Genomic DNA, 21,372 nt, shown 5'->3' on the forward strand with positions numbered 1-21,372 from the left:
GACGAAATACGCTGGCTTATCAAAATATAATGCTTAGGCCTATGAAAAAAAATGCATGTATGTATATCTAGGGCTAGGTCTATACTTTAAATATGCGTGTCTATCATTAGTTAGGCTACAACTAGGATAATTAGACCGTTATACACTTAGAAGTACACTTAGCACAATTGAACTGACGAATTGAATACGTTTACGCTCTCATTTTTGTTTTCTTTCCTATATTAGCATGGGCGTTTTGAGATGTATGGGCGTGTCATAAGTTAAGGCGACTGTCAAGATCTAGCTTCTATATTTATTTAACCGTAAAACGCACTATCGAATTCCAAGTCATAGCTTAGAATTTCGGCGAGAAAAGATAATGCTACATAATTCAGAAGAAGTTGATGGGGGCGGTACGGATCCAAAGACTTTCCCACCCCCGACTTAAATACTATCAGGTACTTTGGCATTTCGTTCGCTTACTCGCTATCCATTCAACTGAATGTCTTCATGCTTGTATATATTTCATTAACATTTAGCATATACTATATCTGTGTATACATAAAATTGAATTCTTTCAATTACCTTTCTATATATTTTTTGCGGATCAAATAGGGGCAGCTGTTCTCAGGGAGAGAGTTACGCGTTGCAAAATAGTTCTAAAATTTCATGTACACTGGGCTGTACAAAAAATAGCAATACCATTTTTGAAAAATAGAAGAGAATAAAGTTTTGTGTATAAGACACACGAAAATTATATATTTGGTTGAAGGGAAATATTATTTGAAAGGAAAATAATATTTGAAACATTATATGAAATCTGAGAACATGTTCAAAACGGCTCTCGCATATCCCCGCCCCCAAGAAAACCAATTTTTTTTTGTAACTGGAGGTTAAATTCCCAATCAGTTAACTAGTACATTAAGGCGTTTTCTCAACAAGCAGTAAAACTTTCTAATCTTCCTAAGATTTGTTTTTTGTTTTTTGTTCTGTAAATGCTTAACACTCATTCTTTGAAGCTTAGTCTCTCTCTAGATCGAACTGGGGATTAGCCTACTGTAAGATCCTTAAGCTAAGAACACAAAAACGACAAAAAAAATAAGACCTAAGGACTATAGAAATGATGATGCTAAAGATCAGCTTACGATTATGTCTATATAATCGGATGTATGTGAGCTAAGTGCCTAAACCTAAGCAATTCGAATTTTTGGTAGCTGAAAAAACGCACCACCACGAACAGTGATACCCCCCTAAAGCAGCCGCCGGGGCCTCGGTTCCTTGTGAGATCAGTCTTAGCGTGGCTCAGTGGGTCATCGTTGTTGGCAGTGGTGGTGGTTGTGGTGGTGGTGGACGGTGCTGGTCCACCCTAAACGGCAGTGGGTGGCGGCAGCAGCGACGAGTTGGAGGACCTCAGATAGGGATTGCCATAGATGGCGCTGTAGCGGGGATCCACACTCAGGGCCATCGAGCTGGGCACCACCACGTGGGTGGTGGTGGTGGTGGCGGCAGTGGTGCTCTGGTTGCTGCAGCTGCCATTCGGCGATGAGCTAACCACCGAGGCGGTGGTCGACTGCAGACTGGGCAGCCCGTTGTCCTGGCGAATTTCACGGGAGCCAATAATACTGCCAGTCAAGCTGCCACCGCTGCTGTTGGTCAGGAAGGTCATCGGCAGGGTCGTCGTCTGTGGGTGGTGCTGGTGGTGGCTCTGTTGCTGCTGCTGCTGTAGTTGCAACTGGTTCTGGTGGTTGTTCTGCAGAATGGTCGAACTGCCGTTGGACTTCGTCGAGCAGGTGGTCAGGTATTGCGGGGGCGGACTGTAGTGTGTACTGTAGTCGCCGTAGGGTACATAGCCGCCCGAAATGTCCACCTTCAGATCGCTGTAGTTCGAGGTGCGGTCGCCTGGCTCCAGTTTGCAGCTAACGCCGCCATTCTTCGTGATCTGATGCTCGCTTATCACGTCCGCCGGCGGCAGCTTGGTGCGCTTCTTACACTTGATGTAGACCACCACCAGAATGGTCAGCACCAGCAGGAAGGCCACCACCGAAATGCCGCCCACAATTGTCATCAGCAGGGAAACGCTCTCTGCGAAAAACAAAAGAAAAGTGGGTGGAAATTCGTTTTAATGACGGACGAACTAAGAAACTGTACATTTAATTAAGTAATTCAATAGGCTTTAAAAACGAAAAAAACTATTTTATTGTTTATATAACTTTAGTATGCGATACTCACTCTTGGCTTGCAGCTGAATCTCGGCCACGTCGTTGCCGTAATCGTTGACCACCGTGCAGTTGTACTTGCCGTAGTGGTAGGCCTGGCTGTCCCTAATGATGAGCGTGCTCTTCACGCCCCCCGGCACGGCATCCACCAGGATCGAATAGTCGTGTCCCGATTCCGAGCTGATCTCCTGGCCGTTGAACGTCCACGAGACGTGACGGGCTCGAGGAACACTGCTGGCGAAGCACTCGATCCGAGCCGTATCTCCCACCAGTCCGTACTGTGTCCTCTGGGATCCAATCGCCGGCGAGCCCTTCAGATAGACGTAGGCATCTGCCGAGATCTCGGCGTATCCGGGCACATTGGCCTTGCAGTAGTACCTTCCAGCCGTCTCATTGCTCACACTGAACGTGAGATTCGTGCTGGTGCCCACCACCCGGTCGCTGGGATGCTGGATCCAGACGATCTCCGGCTGCGGATTGCTGTCCACCTCGCAGGTTAGGGACACCACGCTGCCCACGTCCGCCTCCATCGACTGCGGTCGCTGCCGGAAACTGGGAGCATCTGCATTTTAAACGAATAAATAATATATTAAATTGTCTTATTTTAATGCATACATACATGTATCTTAAATATTTATTATTGTTAAACACATGTTATGTTTGGAGTTTTGCAAGGAAAACCACTAAATGGCCATTTTAAATTGATTTTGGCAAAAGAGTGATGCCCAAAGCTATATTGTTGATTTATGGAAATTCACAAATGTCAACAACTTACGTACAAATATATGTTGTATTTTATTTTGATTTTTCGGTTATTAATAACGATTTAACAGTAAAATGCCAGTCGCAGTCGCACTTTTGTACTATAGATTGCATTTTATAATTAAAATGATATTACTTCATATACAGAAAATCTTAAATGATGTGTATGGAGTGCTGGACTACTTACAGCTTATGTCAAGGGTTTCGCTGTCCTCACTCTTGCCCACGGAATTCTGCACCTCGCACTTGACAATCGCGTCGTGGAACTTGCGAGTCACATTGCGTATCACCTGCAACGACGGGAAAACGGGGAGAGAGAGAGGGTCGATCCATGAGTTCCAGTTGCGATTAATTGTGGGAACGTTAGGCCTTTCCGGTGGCGATCTAACTGGTTTCAATAATTGCCAACATTATACAACAGCAGGGGCAGCATTTTAATCGCAATAGTTGCTCTAATTATGCGCCAGCCTGCCAAGTGGAATGTGGACCTGTTTTCCCGAGTTAAAATCTCGGGGGAACGACTCCAAGGAGAGGCGCTGGAAAGGCGCCGAGGAGAAATGAGGAGGAGGAGCGCCACTTACCATCTCTGTCTTCTGGCCGCCGATGATCGGTTCGTCGTTTATGAACCAGCGGTACCGGACATCGCTGGGATTCGCATCTGCCCGGCACTCCAAGCGCACCTGCGAGTGCTCCACAATACGGGAACCGGTGCTCATGTGGACACTGCCACCGCCTGCACCACCAACCGAACCAACAGCACCACCGGGAAGTGAGCCCATCACATTCACCTTCACCTTGGGGGCATATTTCACCTGGAAAAGTTACAACGCATATTAAATAGAGTGTAAACTCTTTAAATATATATATATATATATATATATATATTTATATGTGTATGAGATTGGTAAAACCGTTTCCTAGTCAAAGGCCCACTTGTGCTACCAATTTGTGTGCAATGTCCTTGGTGACCAGGGAATTCCCATGCGTGCGCTTCAAGCTGGCCCTCAATCAGCTCAATCAGCTGGCAATCCCGGCACTCCTTGGCCAGACATCTTCGTCAGGGATTTGTCAGCGCCATGGACATGTGACTCCCCCGACTGCACCCCACCTTGCCGAAAACCAGGCCATTGACAAGTGGGCTGAGGTCAGGTCTTTGTTGGCTCCTCACTTTCACACCCCGGACGAAATGAGGGGTTCGAGGGAAACCCATGATGGGCGCCTTTATGTCCGGGCATGAATTAGCCCGTCAGTGTCGAGCCATGTCCGGCACAAAAGCCCATTCAAAAAATACTATCCTCCGGCTTGCAGCTGTCCTCGGGAAAGAAGGGGACTTCCGCAGCGCCTCGCATCACGTAAAATAGATAGCAGGCTCTTTCTCTTCTGCCCCGTTCATGCTATAGATAAGGTAACCTCAGTCTGCGGCAGCATGATGCACTCGAAAAAATTTGTCTGCAGCTTAGGATCTAAAAAAAAGCTTTTGAGCAAGATTATACCTCTCACTATAGCTTCCCTATATTTATTTCCCTACATATTTAATCTATTGACCATTTTTAATCTCCGTCTTAGCCTTATATTTGTGCTAGTGTAAATGCTCATGCAAAACCTGCAGTGACCTGTCAACAGAATGACCATCGGGGGGTCAGCTCCTGGTTTTTGGCCGGGGGACAACTCACCTCGACACGTATTTTCGCCGAGCGATAGGTGCGGTCCGCCGTGTTCTGCGCCTGGCAGCTGAAGTTCGTGTTGTGGTGCTCCTTTTTGGGGGTCAGTCGCAGGACGGACTTGGCCGTAAAGCGTCGCTGATCGGGCAGCGGTATCACCGTGTACTCAATGTTATCCGTAAGGACATTGCCCAGGCCATCAATCCAGGTAATCTGCGGCGAGTAAGAGAAGGAAGGAAAGCACGGATGGTCGTACGTTGTTATTTTTCACAGGAGTTTAGATGAAGTCGGTCCAAAAATAACAGCATATTTTTAGGCACCTGCATAGGAGAAAATATAAACAACTTGAGACACTTACCTCAGCAGCCGGCTTTCCGCCAACCGAAACGCACTCGATCTCCACCTTGCGATCCTCGGTGGCATAGATGACGTCGCCCTGCGTGATTTTGGGCGCCTCGGGCGGGACGAGCACCGTCAATCCGGCGAATGTGGACCTAATGGCTGGTTGGCCCTCGGGACCTGGGCTCACTTGGCACTGATAACGAGCATCGTCGTCCAGCATCACTGGGTAAATGTCCAGGGAGTAGTCGCCCTCCTCGTCACTGCCCACCATCGCGTAGCGCTCGAATCCACTCAGATCCCGGGACGTGCCCAGTCCGAAGTCGTCCTTGGTCCATTGGAGCGTGCCCTGTTTGTTGATCACCCGGCAGGGCAGCGTTACCCTGGCCCCAACCACCGCCGTCTGATCCTGCGGCTCCATGGCGAACCGCTGGTTCTGGTAGCTAGTGTACGGCGAGCTCCTGACCATGCCCACAATAGTGGCCAGCAGGAGCAGCTGCATCGTGTGCAACATGGTGCTGAAAGATGTGAAGAGCAGCACTTGAATCACTATGTGTTGAATAGAAACAAATTTCATCGGCCTTTTGGTAACATTGTTGCACACTGGTTATCTTCCAGTCCTCTTTGATTCGAACACATATGGAAAGATACTTCCTACAGCACTTTGCAACATGGAACACCCTCCTCCAATGACAAATGTCCTTCAATTAGCTGCGATTTTTGTGCAACAATGGCCGGGGGAAACCGGATTGGATTTTGGTGGAGGCCTTGAGCAGGCGCCAATATAAATATAATGGAGCTCCGAACAAAATTGTCTTTCTTCTTGTTCACACATGTATCTATTTGTTTATTTGCTGTGCTTTTTATGCGCTTTGTTTTGCTTTGTTGCGTTTTTTGGTTTGTTTTTTATCGCGTTTCGCGTTTTGTTGAACAAATTTTTTGAGGGGAGAGGGGGCCACAATTGCCTCAGGGTCTTATTACTTATTATTGTTCGTTTATTGTTCGCTGTTGGCGCGCGTGTTTTTGTTTTTTTCTTGTTTGGTATTTTTTTTTACTCATGTACTCGTAGTACCCATTTTTATATTCATTCGCATTTTATTCGGTTTTATTCATGTTTTCCAAGTGCAGACAGCCGTACGTGAGCCCCGAAAACGAATTACATTCAAATTAGTCAAAGCAGCAGGAGTTTGGGTGGTGCAGGGTGGTGCTGGGTGGTGCTGGGTAGCGTATGGTCCACCCTCACAGAAAAGGATTAAAGGCTTAAGCCGCGGGGCAATACCACAGTTTACGACAAAGGGCCACATAAACGGGGCAAATGTGGAGAAATCTTGCAAAAATATTCCGCAAAGTACCGGGCAAATATGTCCAGCACAAGAATTAAATTAAAAGCGAACAATAAAATTGGAGCAACACAAAAGTACAATCACGTAAATAGTTAAATAAACTTCGTTTGGGCTGTATTTATCAGTGGCACGATTACACAGAGAAAAATAGGTGTCTGTAAAGAATCAAAATATTGCTAATAGGAAGCTTAGTTTCCCTGGCCAAACTAATTGTTTAGATCCCAATTTAAATGGCAATTGATTTCGTTTTGTCTTCACCGCCTCGTAGAAATCACTCGGGCCAAATTCCTTATGGTAACCACTTAATTCTCCAGCCAACAAGTTTCAATCTGCACTTTCAGCTCGAGTTGCGTTTAAGGAGATTTGCCTAATAAATTGCAGCTACAATATATGAAGCACAATCTCACTCTAAGTACTAAGTACTAAACTCTCCCTTTCCGCTTTTCCACCTCCGTTTCCCAGCGCTTTTCCACTTTTCCAGTTCGACGTACAGGTGCCGGCTACCTTGGCATTTTCTCACGCATTTTTCCCAGTTGTTGGACAACTATTTTACTATTTTCTGTGTATATTGTCTCGGTGTTTGGGGTCTGCTGGGACTTCTGGGTCTTCTACTCTTTCGGACTGCTTCCGCCTGTCTAATTTCGTTTTCTTGTAGTTCGTATTATTTGTTTTCATTGCATTTATACGGAAATTGGCGCCTCGAATTAAACGAAATTATAACAGAAAATGAAATAATAGAAGAGAAGAAATCCATAAAAAAAATAACCCAAAAAAGATGCAAACGGAGGCAAAAGATTAGCGGGCTTCCGTTGGAAACAAAAAAAAATGTTGGACAAAACGGAAGGGTTAGAAATGCGAGAGGCGGGGCCTGAAAATTACTCAAAATTAGAGTTGTATCCGAAGAGCAAAAACCAGAAATTCCAAATCCGACGCTGTGGGAGAAACTCCATTCGATGGAAATCTTCAGATCAGCACCAACTTCCAGCTGAAGATGATAATGCTGCGTTTGCCAAGGCAATTAAAACCGATTTTAGACACGCTCACGGGAAGTTTTATTTTCATTTGGGGGCCCTGCCTTTTATGAGCAATAAAGATTCGGTTTCATCTGTTTTAAGATTTCGGCTTTAATTTTTGGGAAAGTGTTAATGGCCAGCCAGCGTATTATTGGATCGAAGAAATTGGCTTTATTGCCAGCGAGGAATTTACGGCAAAACCCGATCGTAGCCAAGAATTCGATGCAGGATGGCAACTTGACTTCAATAATTATAATTATATAAACATATAAGCATACTCTTAAATTCTTAAACGTTGCTCCCAATCGGTTTTCTTATTAAGACATAAAATCGAACGGTTTTGGATCATTAGATTGTATTTTAAAGCTCGTTCCACAACAGCCACAACAGATTTTCCTTTAAAATTCTTTAACTTTTTGGCTTTTTTAATTTGCTTTCTTCATGTTGCTGTCACTGTCTCAGTATCCAGGGCATGTCATACAAGAAAACTGCTCCCAATCTCCACCAGCAATGGTGTGGGTGGTGCAGGGGACGGTTGGCGCATTGGGCAGTGGTTGGCCAACAATACAAATCACTCCACTCATTGGTCAAGTCCGAGACTTAACAGTAGCAGCTGGCATCTGGTATGAAAGTGCCTGGGCATCTCTCTTCGCCACGGAACTAAAGCTCAAGTGGTGAGCCAGGGTGTCCCCCTAGCCACCACCCCCACCCCACCCCACCCAACGCCACCCACCTGCCGAAAAACTTTCGCAAGAGGAAGAGGCAAGGCGAGTGTTCAATATAAATTTTTCAAAGATATTTGTACCAGGTGGGCCTTTCTTTATTGATTTATGAGAGCCACTTCGACGTGCTTAGAAGGAGCAGCCGTCGTTGGGCGGGGGTGGTGGAGGGGAAGGTATCGCAAAGGGGGATAGATAAACCGTAAATGACAAAAGTCTCGAAGGAAGCCGCACATCCGCTGCAGCTTGCATCTAATAACCGAAGCGAACCGGCGATAATAATGCGATCGTGAAAACTGGTTTACGTTTCGTACACTGGCTAACAGGGGCGAACAAAAATAATAATTAGCGCCGCCCGGAATGTGGAAGTGCTGCACGGAAAATGTGTAATTTATAATATAAATTTTGATTTATTGTTTGTTTTAAAAAAAGAGGCAATATTGGGACGATATACCCACCCAAATCCGGTGTTAAGTTAAATATATTCCTTATTTAATCTGTGCTTTGGGTTAAGTCTTACTATATACTATACTATATATATATATATAGAACATAATTTCTTGGCTTTTCTATATTAATATATTTTTTTTTGGTTTTCGCGCAACCAGTAACCCTTTTTTTCTCGCTCTGGGCTGACAACTCGATCTTTGGCGTCGTCTTAGCACCTGTTCCCCAACTGATTCCAGTTGCAACTTGCAACTATAAATATCACAACAGATGCTTGGGCTGTGGCATTAAAGGATGCTGTTGGATGTTGGATAAGTGCAGCTGCATCTTGTGGTCAGTGGCGGCCAGGGGCGTATGAAAAGGGGGCGACTGGCAGCTGCAGAAAGGAAGCCCGATGGCCGGGGAAGTTGCTGCCAACTGCCAACTGGCAAAACTGGCAACTTCCAACGTCCAACGACCAACTGCCGACTGCCGACTGACTGACAAAACAGGCAACCATCTACCCATATAGTCCGCAGTATCGGTATCGATTGGATTGTATTGGATTGGATTGGTTCAGATCGGAGGGCCGGGGAGTCGAGATTTATGTGTGATAAGCGTCGCCTGAAAATAATTACTGTATCTCTGTGTTGCCGGAGCTGCGAAAATTGAAAACTGGAGCGGAAAGCGTTCGCAACGGAAATGTTTTTCTTGCCATCGGAGTTTTCTGTTTGCCAGTGATTGGCAGCATGGGGTTAAGAGCGAAAGAGACAGTCCGGGAAGAGGGTTAAGTCCCAGATTGTGGCGTCGAAATCGGGGGAATTATCTTCACCAATGGAACGACAATCTGTTTTTGTTCATTTTACCGACCAAATAATACGACTTCGATCGCATAGTAAAATTTAACACTACACATTTTTTTTTGAATAATAATATATAGAATATGGCCCCAAAGAGACCAGGCATACATTTCTTCATTGCAAAAACAAGCTGCCTTAAATGCAACGTAATGCGTTGCAAAGTAAGTGAATCTGTGGCACACATCCTTTGCTTTTCTTTTCTGTTGGCCTGAGTAAGCTGTCCCATCAGCCTCGAAGTTTCCCAAAACAAACCGAAAACTCAACTTTAACTGTCAGTTAAAGTGTCGACTGTACTTGAGGACGCCTCCATCTGTCTCTGTCGCACCTACAATGTCCTTCTCTATCGCACACACATGCCAGTGCCCTTAGGGACCGGTTAACCCTTCACCAAAAAAAAAAAATAAAAAATCAAAAGGAAAGGAAGAAAAAAAAGCTCGGCCAAAAGGAAGGCTACTTAAAGGACTTTTGCTGACAAAATGGAAAAGGCAACAAGCGGAAGGGTAAACGGGACAGGAATCGGGGAATCGGGGATAACCGGAAAAGGCATAAAGGATATTGGTCGAGGTCCGGGGTTCAGCAGAGATTAGGACAATTAAAAAAGGGAATGCTTAACAATTAAAATCAATTTGTGCGTATGTCTGTGCGGGCCTCCGCCCTTTCTCTCCGCCCCCTTTGGGTTGACAATTTGTTTGCTCGAACAAATCAACTAAGAGGCAACTGCTAAGTGGCAAACGGAGAAAGCCGGGGAGGAGGAGTCAAAGTCAAAGGATGATGACTGCTCCGGATTCCGAGAACCCTCTCCTTCTTTCCTGCTGCCATCTCTGATTACCAGACAAATGTGTGTCCTGGGGCCAAAGTGGGCCAACGGAATCTGGGAGTTGTGGGCCCATTCCAGTGCCAATAAAAAGGCAACTGGCAGAAAAATAAACTTAAATCGCCTATTAATGGGCCACACACCAGAAGTTTTTGGCCCAAGTCAGCACAAGTTAACGGAACAGTAAACGCAAGCTGAAAAGGTCATCGCTCATCCTTAAAAAAGTGGCTCTGATAATTATCTAAAGAGAAAACGAAACGTTGGGACAAAGTTTAAAGTCTTTGAAGCAACTGATAACCATGGTATGTGTTAAGCATTTTTAGATACATTTACAACACTGAATTCGCAAAGTAATGCAGTAGTGAAGGAGATATCTTTGTTTTTTAAATCTACGATCAATCTGGGTTGCCTAAACAAATGTCTTGAGCAATAAACTCCCTTACTTAGATCAATGAGCCCGAAGCGAAGCTTGGAGCCATCTCAGATTTCATAACACTAATCGAATCAAGGCGAGACTCCGCCTTAATATAATAACCAACTGCAGCTCACCCAGAAGAACGAGTTAAGTTATTCATCAATTCTTCAAGCTCCGCGGGGTTAAGACCTGGCAAAGGGGGTGAAAAACTTGTTAGCCGTGTATAATTAAAGCATCTCGGCTCGATCGGACTCTCATTAGCATAATTCTAACATAATTCCTGACATGGCCAGGCATAAAATTATGAATCGAACTCGCAGCAGCCGAAACTCCAAATAAAATCATAAGATAGAGATGTATGGGTTTGCTATGGTACTAGTATATATGTACATACATATATATAAAGGAGATGGGCTTGGGGAATGGAGCAGAGCGAATGAAAGTTGCTTGGCCACATCGAAGCAGAATTTCAATCAGTAAATTGAACACCTGAACTTAACTGATTTCGTGGTTGTTGTTTTTTATGCTCTTTTGTGTGTCTGTGTGTGTGTGTGTGTGTGTGTGTGGTTATATTATTTCGATTTTTTCTTTTTCGGCTGACTGAAAAGGGGAGAAGCTGCGAAGAAGCAAAACAAGTTGAAGTCGAGCAGCAGGAAATTAAGCCAGGCCAAGAAAAGACACTGCAACAATGACAAGCCAGCTGGCTTCAACTTGGGTTTAGTCGGGGTTTTTGTTTTGGTTGGGGTTTAGGTTTTGGTTTGGTTTTGGTTTTGGGTTCCCCAGCGACCGCAGCAGCTTCTCCACTTTACGTTTAGCATTTTTTTCAAATTCATGTTTATGGTTTTGTATTACAAGCGATCGACGCTGCCAGCCAGCCAGCCAGCTCAGCCAGTCCGACCAGCCAGTAGAGATTTGTATAACTTTAAGCCTTATTAACATATTTTATGCTCCATTCGAGTTCCATTCCAAGTCCAAGTTCGCCCACACACCGACATTTTTTCATTTGATTTCCATCCATTTCGTTTTATTTCTACCCGTTTTCGTGTGGGCCGCCACTTTGACATAGATCGATCCAATCCGAACCCCAAATAAAAAATAAAATAAACGAAAACCCACCAGAGACGACCATTGGCAAAGAGTGAAAAACGATTTCGAAAGCTGCACTTGACCAGACAGTATTTGAATAGGCGTCAGATTGTAAGCATTTATGCTTCTTCAGTAACTATTGGTTTTTGTTCAGCTAAATGCTGATTTACACTCCACTAGGTATTAAACAAATGGTATACGAAATTTCTTCACAAAATCCGTGCAGCAACTCGAGCTCCTTGAGGCTATTTTCCAGCCCCAAGTGACAATTGAGACTAGCGTCACGCACTTGCAAGTGCAACATCTAACTAAACACCACACCACGTTTCTTTGAACCAATTCCACAGCACGCCCAGTTCCCATAGGCAATGTTTTCGTTTCAAATTATCATCCACAACGACAATTGCCTGACCAGGAAAGTACGAAACAAAATCGTAAAACCATCACCTGACAGCTGTCACTGTTTCGGGTACGGGTACCTGTCTCCCAAAAAAAAGAGAAAAACAGAAAAAAACCTAACCAAACCGAACCGAACCCAAACTGAGCCCGAAAAATAAACAATCTTCGCTGGCTACCTCATCTCGGGCTTATTCTTTTGTCCGGCCGTCAGTATCCCCCATTTCCTTCTCCCCATGCAGCTAATTGAGTTATATCCCCACCACATGACACTGCAGCCGCGTTGCAGGCCCCGAAAGAATATAAAAAACCCCATTTTAAATCGTCCCAAAAAAGCGAGCAGAGTGGAGTCTCCACACAAATTCGAATCAATTCAATAAACAAGAGCGGGACCTTTCCCATACAGGTTTTATCCCCTCTGTCCGCCCCTCGAAAACGCAAACGTGTTAGAAACGAGCAGTAATAATGAACACGAACGGAAAGCAAAGGTGCAGAGATACAGACATAACATATAGATGCAGGTACGATCCGGAGATACTGGGTCGTTTGCAGATATATATTGCGCCGATTCGACGACCCACTCGTCGCTGTCAGTTTTTCTTTCGCTGGCTTTTCCATTTGATTGCCTTGTGGTCGACCGTTACACGAGTGGGTGTGTGGGCGGTATATCTATATATATCTATCTATCTATATATCTATCTGCTTTTATATATATTTATGTATGAATGAATACACATACTATTTCAGTTACGGAGTACAAGTGGTGGTGCAACGACAACAACAACAACAGCAACAACAGTCACAACGAGAACAACGATAACAACGAAAACTTCGACTGGCGACACCTTCGGTCGCTTGCGTCTAACTAAATCCGATTATAACTAATTATTATGGACGCCGAACCCGAACCCAAACCCAAACCCCTGCCCAAGCTCAAAATGAAGGGGGTACATACGTAGATATATGTGTGTGTACAAAACAGGGGGGTTACAACGGGCCAGGGTTGCCACACTACCTTATTTGCGGGCTTGGCGTGGGCCATTCTTTTTGTATCTGTATCTCTGGTCATTGTATTTCTTGGCTTTATTTTATTATTCTCCTCTTTTGAGGTTGCGACTTGAGTTCGGTTTTGTTATGGCCATTGTGTAATGTCAGTCATGTGTCCATATCAAAGTTGTTTAAACGTGTATACATGTGTCTATAGGAAGGGACTCGTTACAATTCCAACAGGATGATGAATACCAAGTGTTAGGCCAAGATTTATGTTATAAAATCTTTCTAATTTATACTTTAGTGTGTAATAAATCCATACCAATTGGAAAATTCAATAATAATAATAATTCACTCATTTTTGTTTTACAAATGCAATATGTTTTTATATGATGGGTAATTTTCCGACTTACCTTCAACACCTTTTCAATGACAGAACTGAAGTCTTGGGTGTCACTTTCTCACTTTTCTTGTTTTCCTCCTTTCTTTCTACTCCTTGCCTTTGGGCCTTGAGATCTGCAAAAAAAAAGAACAGAAAAAAAAGGGGGAGCCATAAGTAAGATTATTAATTCAATTCTTCTTTTTGTTTCTGTGCTGCTTCATTTGCTTGCCTCTGTACGTATTAATTGTTGCGGCTAATGCTTCTGTTGGCCCTAATGTTGTTCGTCTTCATCTTGGCCATAAACACGCACAGGCCGTGTTTGGCAGCGACGTTCTTCCGCATTCATAGCCCTTTTATGGGGCACAAAATGTTTATTAGACATTATGTACCCGTAGTCCCCTTCACTACGTACTCACTCACTACTTTCATTCTGGCCGAAAACTTGCAGGGAATCACGCATATTTCGCATAAAAAGTCAACAATCGACATTTTTATGCTATGTTGTGTGTGCTTCTTTATTTCTATTTTTTTTTTTTTTCGTTGTCGTTGGGGCTGAATTTTCCCCACAGGCGACAGTACTTTTCTACTTAATTTTCTATTATGATCTTTGGTAATTGCTGCAATGAAAATATATTGCTGCAATATAATGGCAGAACGCCGCTGGCCGTAGACATTTATTAATGAATGTTCTTTGGAAACAGTGAAGATTAGAAATGTAAACAGTATTAGGTCAATAATCGAATAAACCGTTTTATTGCCAATTTAGTAACATCTTAGGTTGCTTACGACTTTAAATTCCAAGAATGCAACCATATTAAATTGACGATGTTATTCCCAATATTTTCAACTGGCATGCAAAGACTCCAAACAAATTGAAAAATTGATGCCTGCATTAGGGGGTCCTTGCAACCCCTTCTTTCCTATACATATACATATGCCACAGACCCGTAAATATAACCACAGATAACGGGGTACTGCCTACCCCAAAAACCCCCTTTTTGCCTGCCCCCGCCATGCTCTTCTTACCCCCTTTTAAGTTTGATAAAGCGGCGGACATGATTCATGGAGGGTTCCGTTGGCTACGCTCTCGATTATATCCTTGCATGCCTAAGGTTTTCGAGGGGGGCAACCCCCTTCTTCAGGGGCGGAGGTAAACAAACACAAACACAGACGGAACATGCAATACAATACAAATAAATACACAGAAATGAAAAAGTACAAAACGTGTGTGGCACGAAAGCCGAATCAGGCGATTGTCTCTGTTTTTATGTATTCGTTTTTTTTTTTTGTATTTTTCGGCAGGCGGAGGGGGAGGGGGCTTTGTGGGGTGATATCCTGGCTTTGAACGCACTTCAGGACTCAGGACTTTCAGACAGGACAGCTGGAACGGAGCTGAATGTGGCAACAAGCGTTAAGTGGTTGCCTGTTTGTCGCTCGTGTACTTGGAAATGCTTTACAAATTCAGCAGCGCGGATAAAAAATGGAAATAAATAAAGGGAATATCGAGAAATCCACCCGGGTGGGGGTGGGGGCTTTGGCAGGAAAAAAAGGAAAATAAAAGCACCCCGTCAGCTGTTCTCCGTAGACCAAAGTCAGCTGCTAATCCTCGGCGGGGGTGTCCTGCCAGATGACGATGACTCATAGTGCGACGGGGTGACTGCGATTGCTTATTTTCGGTGGTTGTCGAAAAAAAAAAAAATAAATAAAATCGAAACTTTAACTAGAGCAGCCCAGTGGTGTGGTTGCATAATGACTCATAGTCCAGAACCGTATGAATTATTTATTGGACGCCGGGGTATAGTATACGTTATCCCCTTTCCACTTATATTGGTAGTAGATTTAAAATTGAAATACGTTTTTGTATATTTAATACTAAGCCAGATAATTCCTAACTTGTAAGGCAAAGGCAAAGTTCCGTCCGTTTTTTTCCCCCCACGAACACTATTAAAACTTTTCCGAATTCTCCTCCCATGTTCTGGGCAACTTTTTTGCTTTCCCCGCAGCATTAAATAGTTAATTTCAACCACTCTTTCACTCTGCCTATTTTAATTGTAATTCGAAGCGACTTGGCATATTCCTGACGGGATTTTCCCAAGATCTTCGCAAAAGTCCGCTCCCATTCCTTGACCATCATCCCGCTATCATCGCTCCGAAATTTTAATCTTGTAGACCGCAAGTATTTCACATGTAGAAGCAGTAGAAGTAGAGCACCCACCTTTGAGCCTTGTCCAAAGTTTTCGGGCTTATCTAAATGCCATTTTATTCCGGCTGCTTCAGGGCAAGAAGCTTGTTTATCTTGCAGATACATCTGAGAATCAGCGAGGACGGGAACATTCTGCGGTCAGAAGTTGTCAGTTGATAAAAATGCCCGAACAGAGCCAACGATAGCCGCCCGAAATCCACTTTGGCTAAATGTAAATATTAAATTTGCGCATAAAAATAATACGGCAGAAAGGAGATAGAGATAGCCCGGACAGCAAACTAAAGTGAATTCACAAAGGAAAAGGAGAGCCATAAAAAAGCTGACTGCGGCAGGACTATGAAGTGCCAGTGGAGGCTAAGGTCCTAGACTCGAATTCTCAATTGACGCGCCACGTCCTCGAAGGCAAGAAGATACATACATATACGTATATATATTCAGATACAGATACGGATTGAAGAAGGGGGCACAGGGAACGGGGAGACCGTGCAGGACGACTCCATAATAATTTTATGCGCTTCCAAAAAACTTCCGTTCAGTCATTGCGTTGTGTTTCCGCCCAAAAGTCGGAGACGAAGACATTCTTAGACGCACATGGTTACTTCTTTCCCGTTCGAGATGGCAGCGTGAATAGAGCAAGATTGGGATATCACTTCGTGGCTATATACATGTATCTTAAATTTATTTAAGAAAACCTAATGCAACTAATTTCATAACCTATCAATTAAGTACGATCAAAAGATGCTTAAGATCTCGCGATTTCAGTAATTCAATTCAGTAAACTCATCACGCTAGCATCTCTAAACATTTTTCACGTTGCTGCCCAAATTGCCATAGAAATTTCGTAGGTTCTTCTATTTTTTGTCACTGCCTTGCTTTTTCTTTATGGTTCCCGGTCGCCGGGTGCCTTGCTTGATTTTTCCCCTTCCGCGACTTGGTTTTGGGTGGTTTTTGGGTGGATTTTTAGCTGAGTACGGACTGAATGAATGAGCCGGCGAGCGAATGAATGAATGAATGAATGAATGTTCAACTGTCACTTCCGTCAGTCGGGCCAAGCGGAGTCAGGCCAAGAAAAGGAAACCAGCACCACCCACACGTCGGCAGGGTGAGATGGTGACGCGGTGGTGCGGTGGTGTGGCGGGCCAGTGGGTGGGCAAGTGGGTGAATGGAGACGACAACGCGTCAACATTGTTGGGGAAATGCGGGGGCCAAACGAGTAATGACATATTCAAACGCAGCGCGAACTTGACGACGCCCCAAAGGAGTGAAGATGTTCTACCCGAAGAAGGCGCTTAGCGGAGAAAATCTGGGGGAGAAGCGGCGGCGAATTCGGGGTGGAAAGCCGGGAGGAAAGTAGCGCACAAGTAGCGTTGCCAGACATTCTGACAAAGATGGCGACAAGGACGTACACTTGTAATAACACGAAAAGGATATTGTAAAACATTTTCATAAGTTCTCTCAATTTCTGAGCGCTTTTTTCTTCCAGCTCGCGTCGCGTTCAATTGCTGATGAAAATGGTCCTTAGAGGAGGGTGTAATCCTGGGGAATTCGCGAGGGCTCAGAACAACTACAGATTAGGTTAATTAGTGTTAAGTATCATTGTAGATATGCAATCTAAGAGTTCTCAATAAAAATCTCTTGATATTTAACAAGTCAGTAATGTACATATTTTATAATTAAATCCACTATCCATTGATACAAATGTACCCTTTTATATTGTGATCTATAGCGCTGAGCCTAACACTTATCCCAAATATAACATAATTAAGCTTGACATAAATTTGAACTTCCCATCTGAGACATATTTATTCATCAAACTATCGACAGCTTCCGCTTTACCTTCTTTACCCGCCGAAAATGGCAATTTTTCGAATTCTACTCTCGTTTTTGGGCCATATGGCCATTCATTTTCGGACTTCGTTTTCTTATTCCGACTGTTGTCCGACAATAAGGAAATTTTATGCCCATTTGAGCTCAGCCATTGAATGTTCCCCCCCTGTAAATCACTCTCTTTCATTTTTAGACTAATTTGATGTTTGTCCCAATTTGAGATACGAATTTCTTGGGTCTTTTCGCTTCTTTTTTCTTTTGGGCCGCTTGCCAACCACCGAAAAGTCAAGGGAATGGAATCACATATGGCGGCCCGTTTTCCATTTTAACCCCCACTCTGGGGGGAGATTTTCCTGCAATTTTTCCCACCCCCTTTTAGCCTTTTCAAGGCGATGGCACACTTCAGTTTCCCTGCCTTTCCACTCTGGGTCCAACTTTTCCCATCAATGACTATTAATTGGCATTCTCGGCGGGCGGAGAGTGGTGGGCGAATGGTAGGGGGCACCATGAGCGGGGTGCTTCCCAACCCCCAAACCGATCCACATCCCCACCCCCCGCATGCTTCACTTGCATTAAGGCGGCGCCATTAAAGCTCATCAAAAATGCAGGCCAAAGTGGCGCACTTTAAAAATGCCGCCTCTCATAGATTTTCATTTTCCATTTCCATTTTGCCCCCTCCCCAGAAAGTGGAGTGCCATGTTTTGAGGTCAGAACCCCCCTCTCTTATAGACTCTCCTCCTAATGATGATGGCTTGACAAATATTTATTGCTTAAGCATTTGAGTGCAAATATTTTAATTAGTCTGGCGACAAGACAACAGATCTGGAGATGGAAAGTATAGATGGAACTGGATCTGGGATTCGGACTTCTGGATTCTGGGCCCCATTTCTCAACGCTGATGAGGCTTAATGAACTGCAAAGCGGCCCTCAATTGTCTTCAATTAACAAAATTAACCAAGGGATAAATTGCTTGCCTTTCGAATGCCCTCGTCTGCATTTCTTTTTAGAGATGAGTTGAGAAATTAGCTGGCAGATGCAAATACCAGGCAGTGAATATTTTCTTATTGTACCTAAATGATATAAAATACCAATTATTCATTAAACGAAGCACTTTCTCAAACAAAAAAGAGGCAAAACGGATGGAATCGGTGGAACCGATACGGCAGAAACTGTCAAAAAGCCTGACAGCTACGCTCTCAAGGTAATCCATCCAGCGGTGGGGCAAAAGGGGGGTGACGAACATAATTTGTGGCATGCAAAGAACTAACAAAGCGACAGGCAGACGAAAAAAAAAAAAAATGCAAAATCGCAGGGCGAAATTGAAAAGGAAAAATAAGTTTCGACATGCTGACGAGGACGCGTCAAAACGATCCAACAAATGCGGCCTCGCCAATCGATAACACAGCAACAAAAAGTGCAGGAGAAATATAAGCAACAACAACTTGCGACATGAGCATGTTGCACTTCCTGCCACGCCTACCGAACGCCTCTCCTGCCATCCTTTTCCCACACTCCCCATTTTCCTCCTGTCGATTGTTTCAGACGTTTTTAGCAATTTGCAATGCCAGCAAATTGGGCCAAATTATAAAATCCAAAAGCTACACACACGTTCCCCAATACACTTTAAAAATTTATTCTTTTTGGTTTCAAACAAAAAAACTTAATTACGTGACTTAAAATGATTTTGAAGGCGCTTCATTTGAGATAAATAAGTATGAAAATAAGTAATTTTATTTTAAAAAAATCCATTTTTTTGGTTAACAGCCTATTTTTTCTGAGACTAGTTTTCTTAATCGTGTAATTTTTCCTGTGTTTATCATGCGACATATATGAAACCAGAGGATGAAGCAGAGTAAGTAAAAGGTTAGCTTGCCAAAGAAGATTGAAACTTTGCTTGCTTTTTTAATGACAAGGGACAGGTGCGTGAGTCTGAAGATACGTTTGTATATGTACGCTTGTATTGCAGATGCTCGAGTATCTGTGTGCAATGTATCGACGTATTGGTAAAGCTTCTGGGCCTTCAGCTTCTTCAGCTTCTTTAGCTCGCGTTTCTGTCTTTAACACCAAAGCCGCTAGCAACATTTTCTTCGCTTACAGCTGGAGGGAGTTACACAGAAAAAAAAGTATGAGTAATAAACAATTTCTATTGGATTTATTAATTGATTTGGGATTTTTGACTGTGTCAATAAGACAGGCGAACTACTGGCATTTAATATAATCAATGCCAAAAGGAATTAAATGCATTAAAAGCAAATGAATTAATCCATAAATGTCAGAAATAAACCATTGAAATAGGCATACAATTCAAATGTTATAAATAAATATGCGCATTTAAGAATTACACCAAAGCGCACATCTAATATACATTCGCTATTATGTAGATTAAAACTTGAAGTTGAATGTTATACTCATTAAAGTTTATCGTTTGCCGTAAATTATTCAAAATGATTTTAGCATTGTTTAGCATATTCAAGTAGATTTTTTGTTTGTGTACATACTTGTATACGAACAAAAAATCATTCTATACATTTAATATTAATTTTTCAACTTAAGTGCTTACGAAATGCCTAATCGTTGACTAGCTCTATACATTTTGTTTTTCAAAGTTATTGCTTGAAATCATAAATCATGCAAAACTAAGGAAAGAAAAGATCGAATCAGTTAAGCAGAGCACTTTTTTCTACAGATGCTCAGGGGTGGAATGGTCAGAAGAAGCTAATTAGGTGTCCAAGGTCTGGAGTTGAAGATCTATTATTGAAGAGGGGAAGTATATCTCTGATATACAACTGAACTTAGATTTTTGATAATAAACATAATTTTCAGATTGATAAGATCTATACTTTATTCGAAAGATAATATTTTTGTAGTAGAGTATACTTTATAGAGAATACTTTTATTTTGAGCGACTAGTACTTGAGTATTTTATTAGGCAGAAGGAAAAAAATAAAACAAACTCAACTTACAACCAAAAATCTTGCTTTCATTTTCAATTGAAAACACATATTTTCTCCGAAAAAAATACACTCAAGCTAACTCGAAATCCAAATGCCAAAGTGGCCAAAAGCGAAACTTTTGAGGGGCCAAAAGAGGCGGAGACTTGGCCAACAGTATATTATAAAAAAAATCAAACGAAAAGGTCAAAGTGAGGGAGCAGCTGTTGCAGTTAGCTCATGAAAAGAGCCAAAACACAGGAGTTTAAGTCTCTAGATTTTACTGTTTAACTTTTTTACTCACACTGTTTGTTTAATCAATTTCGGCTCCTTAGTCCTCTTATATGCATATATCTTTAACTGAATCTGACCGACCACTGGCACTAATCCATAATCGTTGGGTGACAATTTTCAGCTTGTTTGGTTTTTCGGGCTTTGTTTTTATGATAGCCTTGTTTATTCCATTTTATGCACTCACTTTTCCACTGGTAATCCACACCAAAATGAATTTTTTTGGCTTACGTTTGCACCAAAAAAAAATACGTTTAGTTATATTTCGGTTTAATTATCATTTACTGAGAGTTTTCTCGGGCGAATATGCGATGCGAGTTCTCGTCTTCGGGGTCTCGAAAAGTATCTGTGAGATACCAGCTATCGAAAGTACGGAGTTTCCGCCGCTGCGAAGCGAACGGTACGAGCGAACGGAACGAAGTGCGAACTCGATCCAAAAATCCGACTTCTTCGGCCGGCGCGGCCTGTCCTCAAACAAAACAAAGCGACGCAACATGTTCGAGGATGTTGCAAGTGCTGTTTCAAACTCTAACAGCATGCAACAGGGCTAACAGCGCGGCTCGGTGCAACCCATGTTCTATTTTGTTATTCATTTCGAATCTGTTTGGCATCCAATGTTTTTTAAATTTTCACACTTTTAATAAATTTCAAGACATATTTTTAAATCATGCAACGTATAAATTATATTAAAAAATATCATAAACAATTTATACGAATCAA

General features: G+C 43.0%; 1 protein-coding gene across 1 annotated transcript; it reads right to left on the reverse strand.

Annotated features, from left to right (window-relative positions):
• Positions 1-317: 317 nt before the first annotated feature.
• LOC6616217 (irregular chiasm C-roughest protein) lies at positions 318-21,058 on the reverse strand. The gene is made up of 8 exons (XM_002040546.2): positions 20,668-21,058; positions 13,433-13,535; positions 4,977-5,475; positions 4,631-4,831; positions 3,539-3,769; positions 3,145-3,247; positions 2,209-2,757; positions 318-2,061 (listed from the first exon to the last, which is right to left on the reverse strand). The coding sequence occupies exons 3-8, from the start codon at positions 5,469-5,471 to the stop codon at positions 1,346-1,348; spliced, it is 2,295 nt and encodes a 764-aa protein (XP_002040582.1). The 5' UTR covers positions 5,472-5,475; positions 13,433-13,535; positions 20,668-21,058; the 3' UTR covers positions 318-1,345.
• Positions 21,059-21,372: the final 314 nt, after the last annotated feature.

The sequence above is a fragment of the Drosophila sechellia genome, chromosome X, assembly GCF_004382195.2.
Source record: "Drosophila sechellia strain sech25 chromosome X, ASM438219v1, whole genome shotgun sequence".
NCBI lineage: Eukaryota > Metazoa > Arthropoda > Insecta > Diptera > Drosophilidae > Drosophila > Drosophila sechellia.

Coding starts and splice junctions, on each gene's coding strand:
- LOC6616217 (XM_002040546.2), bottom strand. CDS start 5,471: ATGTTGCACACGATGCAGCTGCTCCTGCTGGCCACTATTGTGGGCATG. Junction 3,770..4,630: donor CGGCGAAAATACGTGTCGAG/GTGAGTTGTCCC, acceptor TAACTTTTCCAG/GTGAAATATGCCCCCAAGGT. Junction 2,758..3,144: donor CGAAACCCTTGACATAAGCT/GTAAGTAGTCCA, acceptor TTTAAAATGCAG/ATGCTCCCAGTTTCCGGCAG.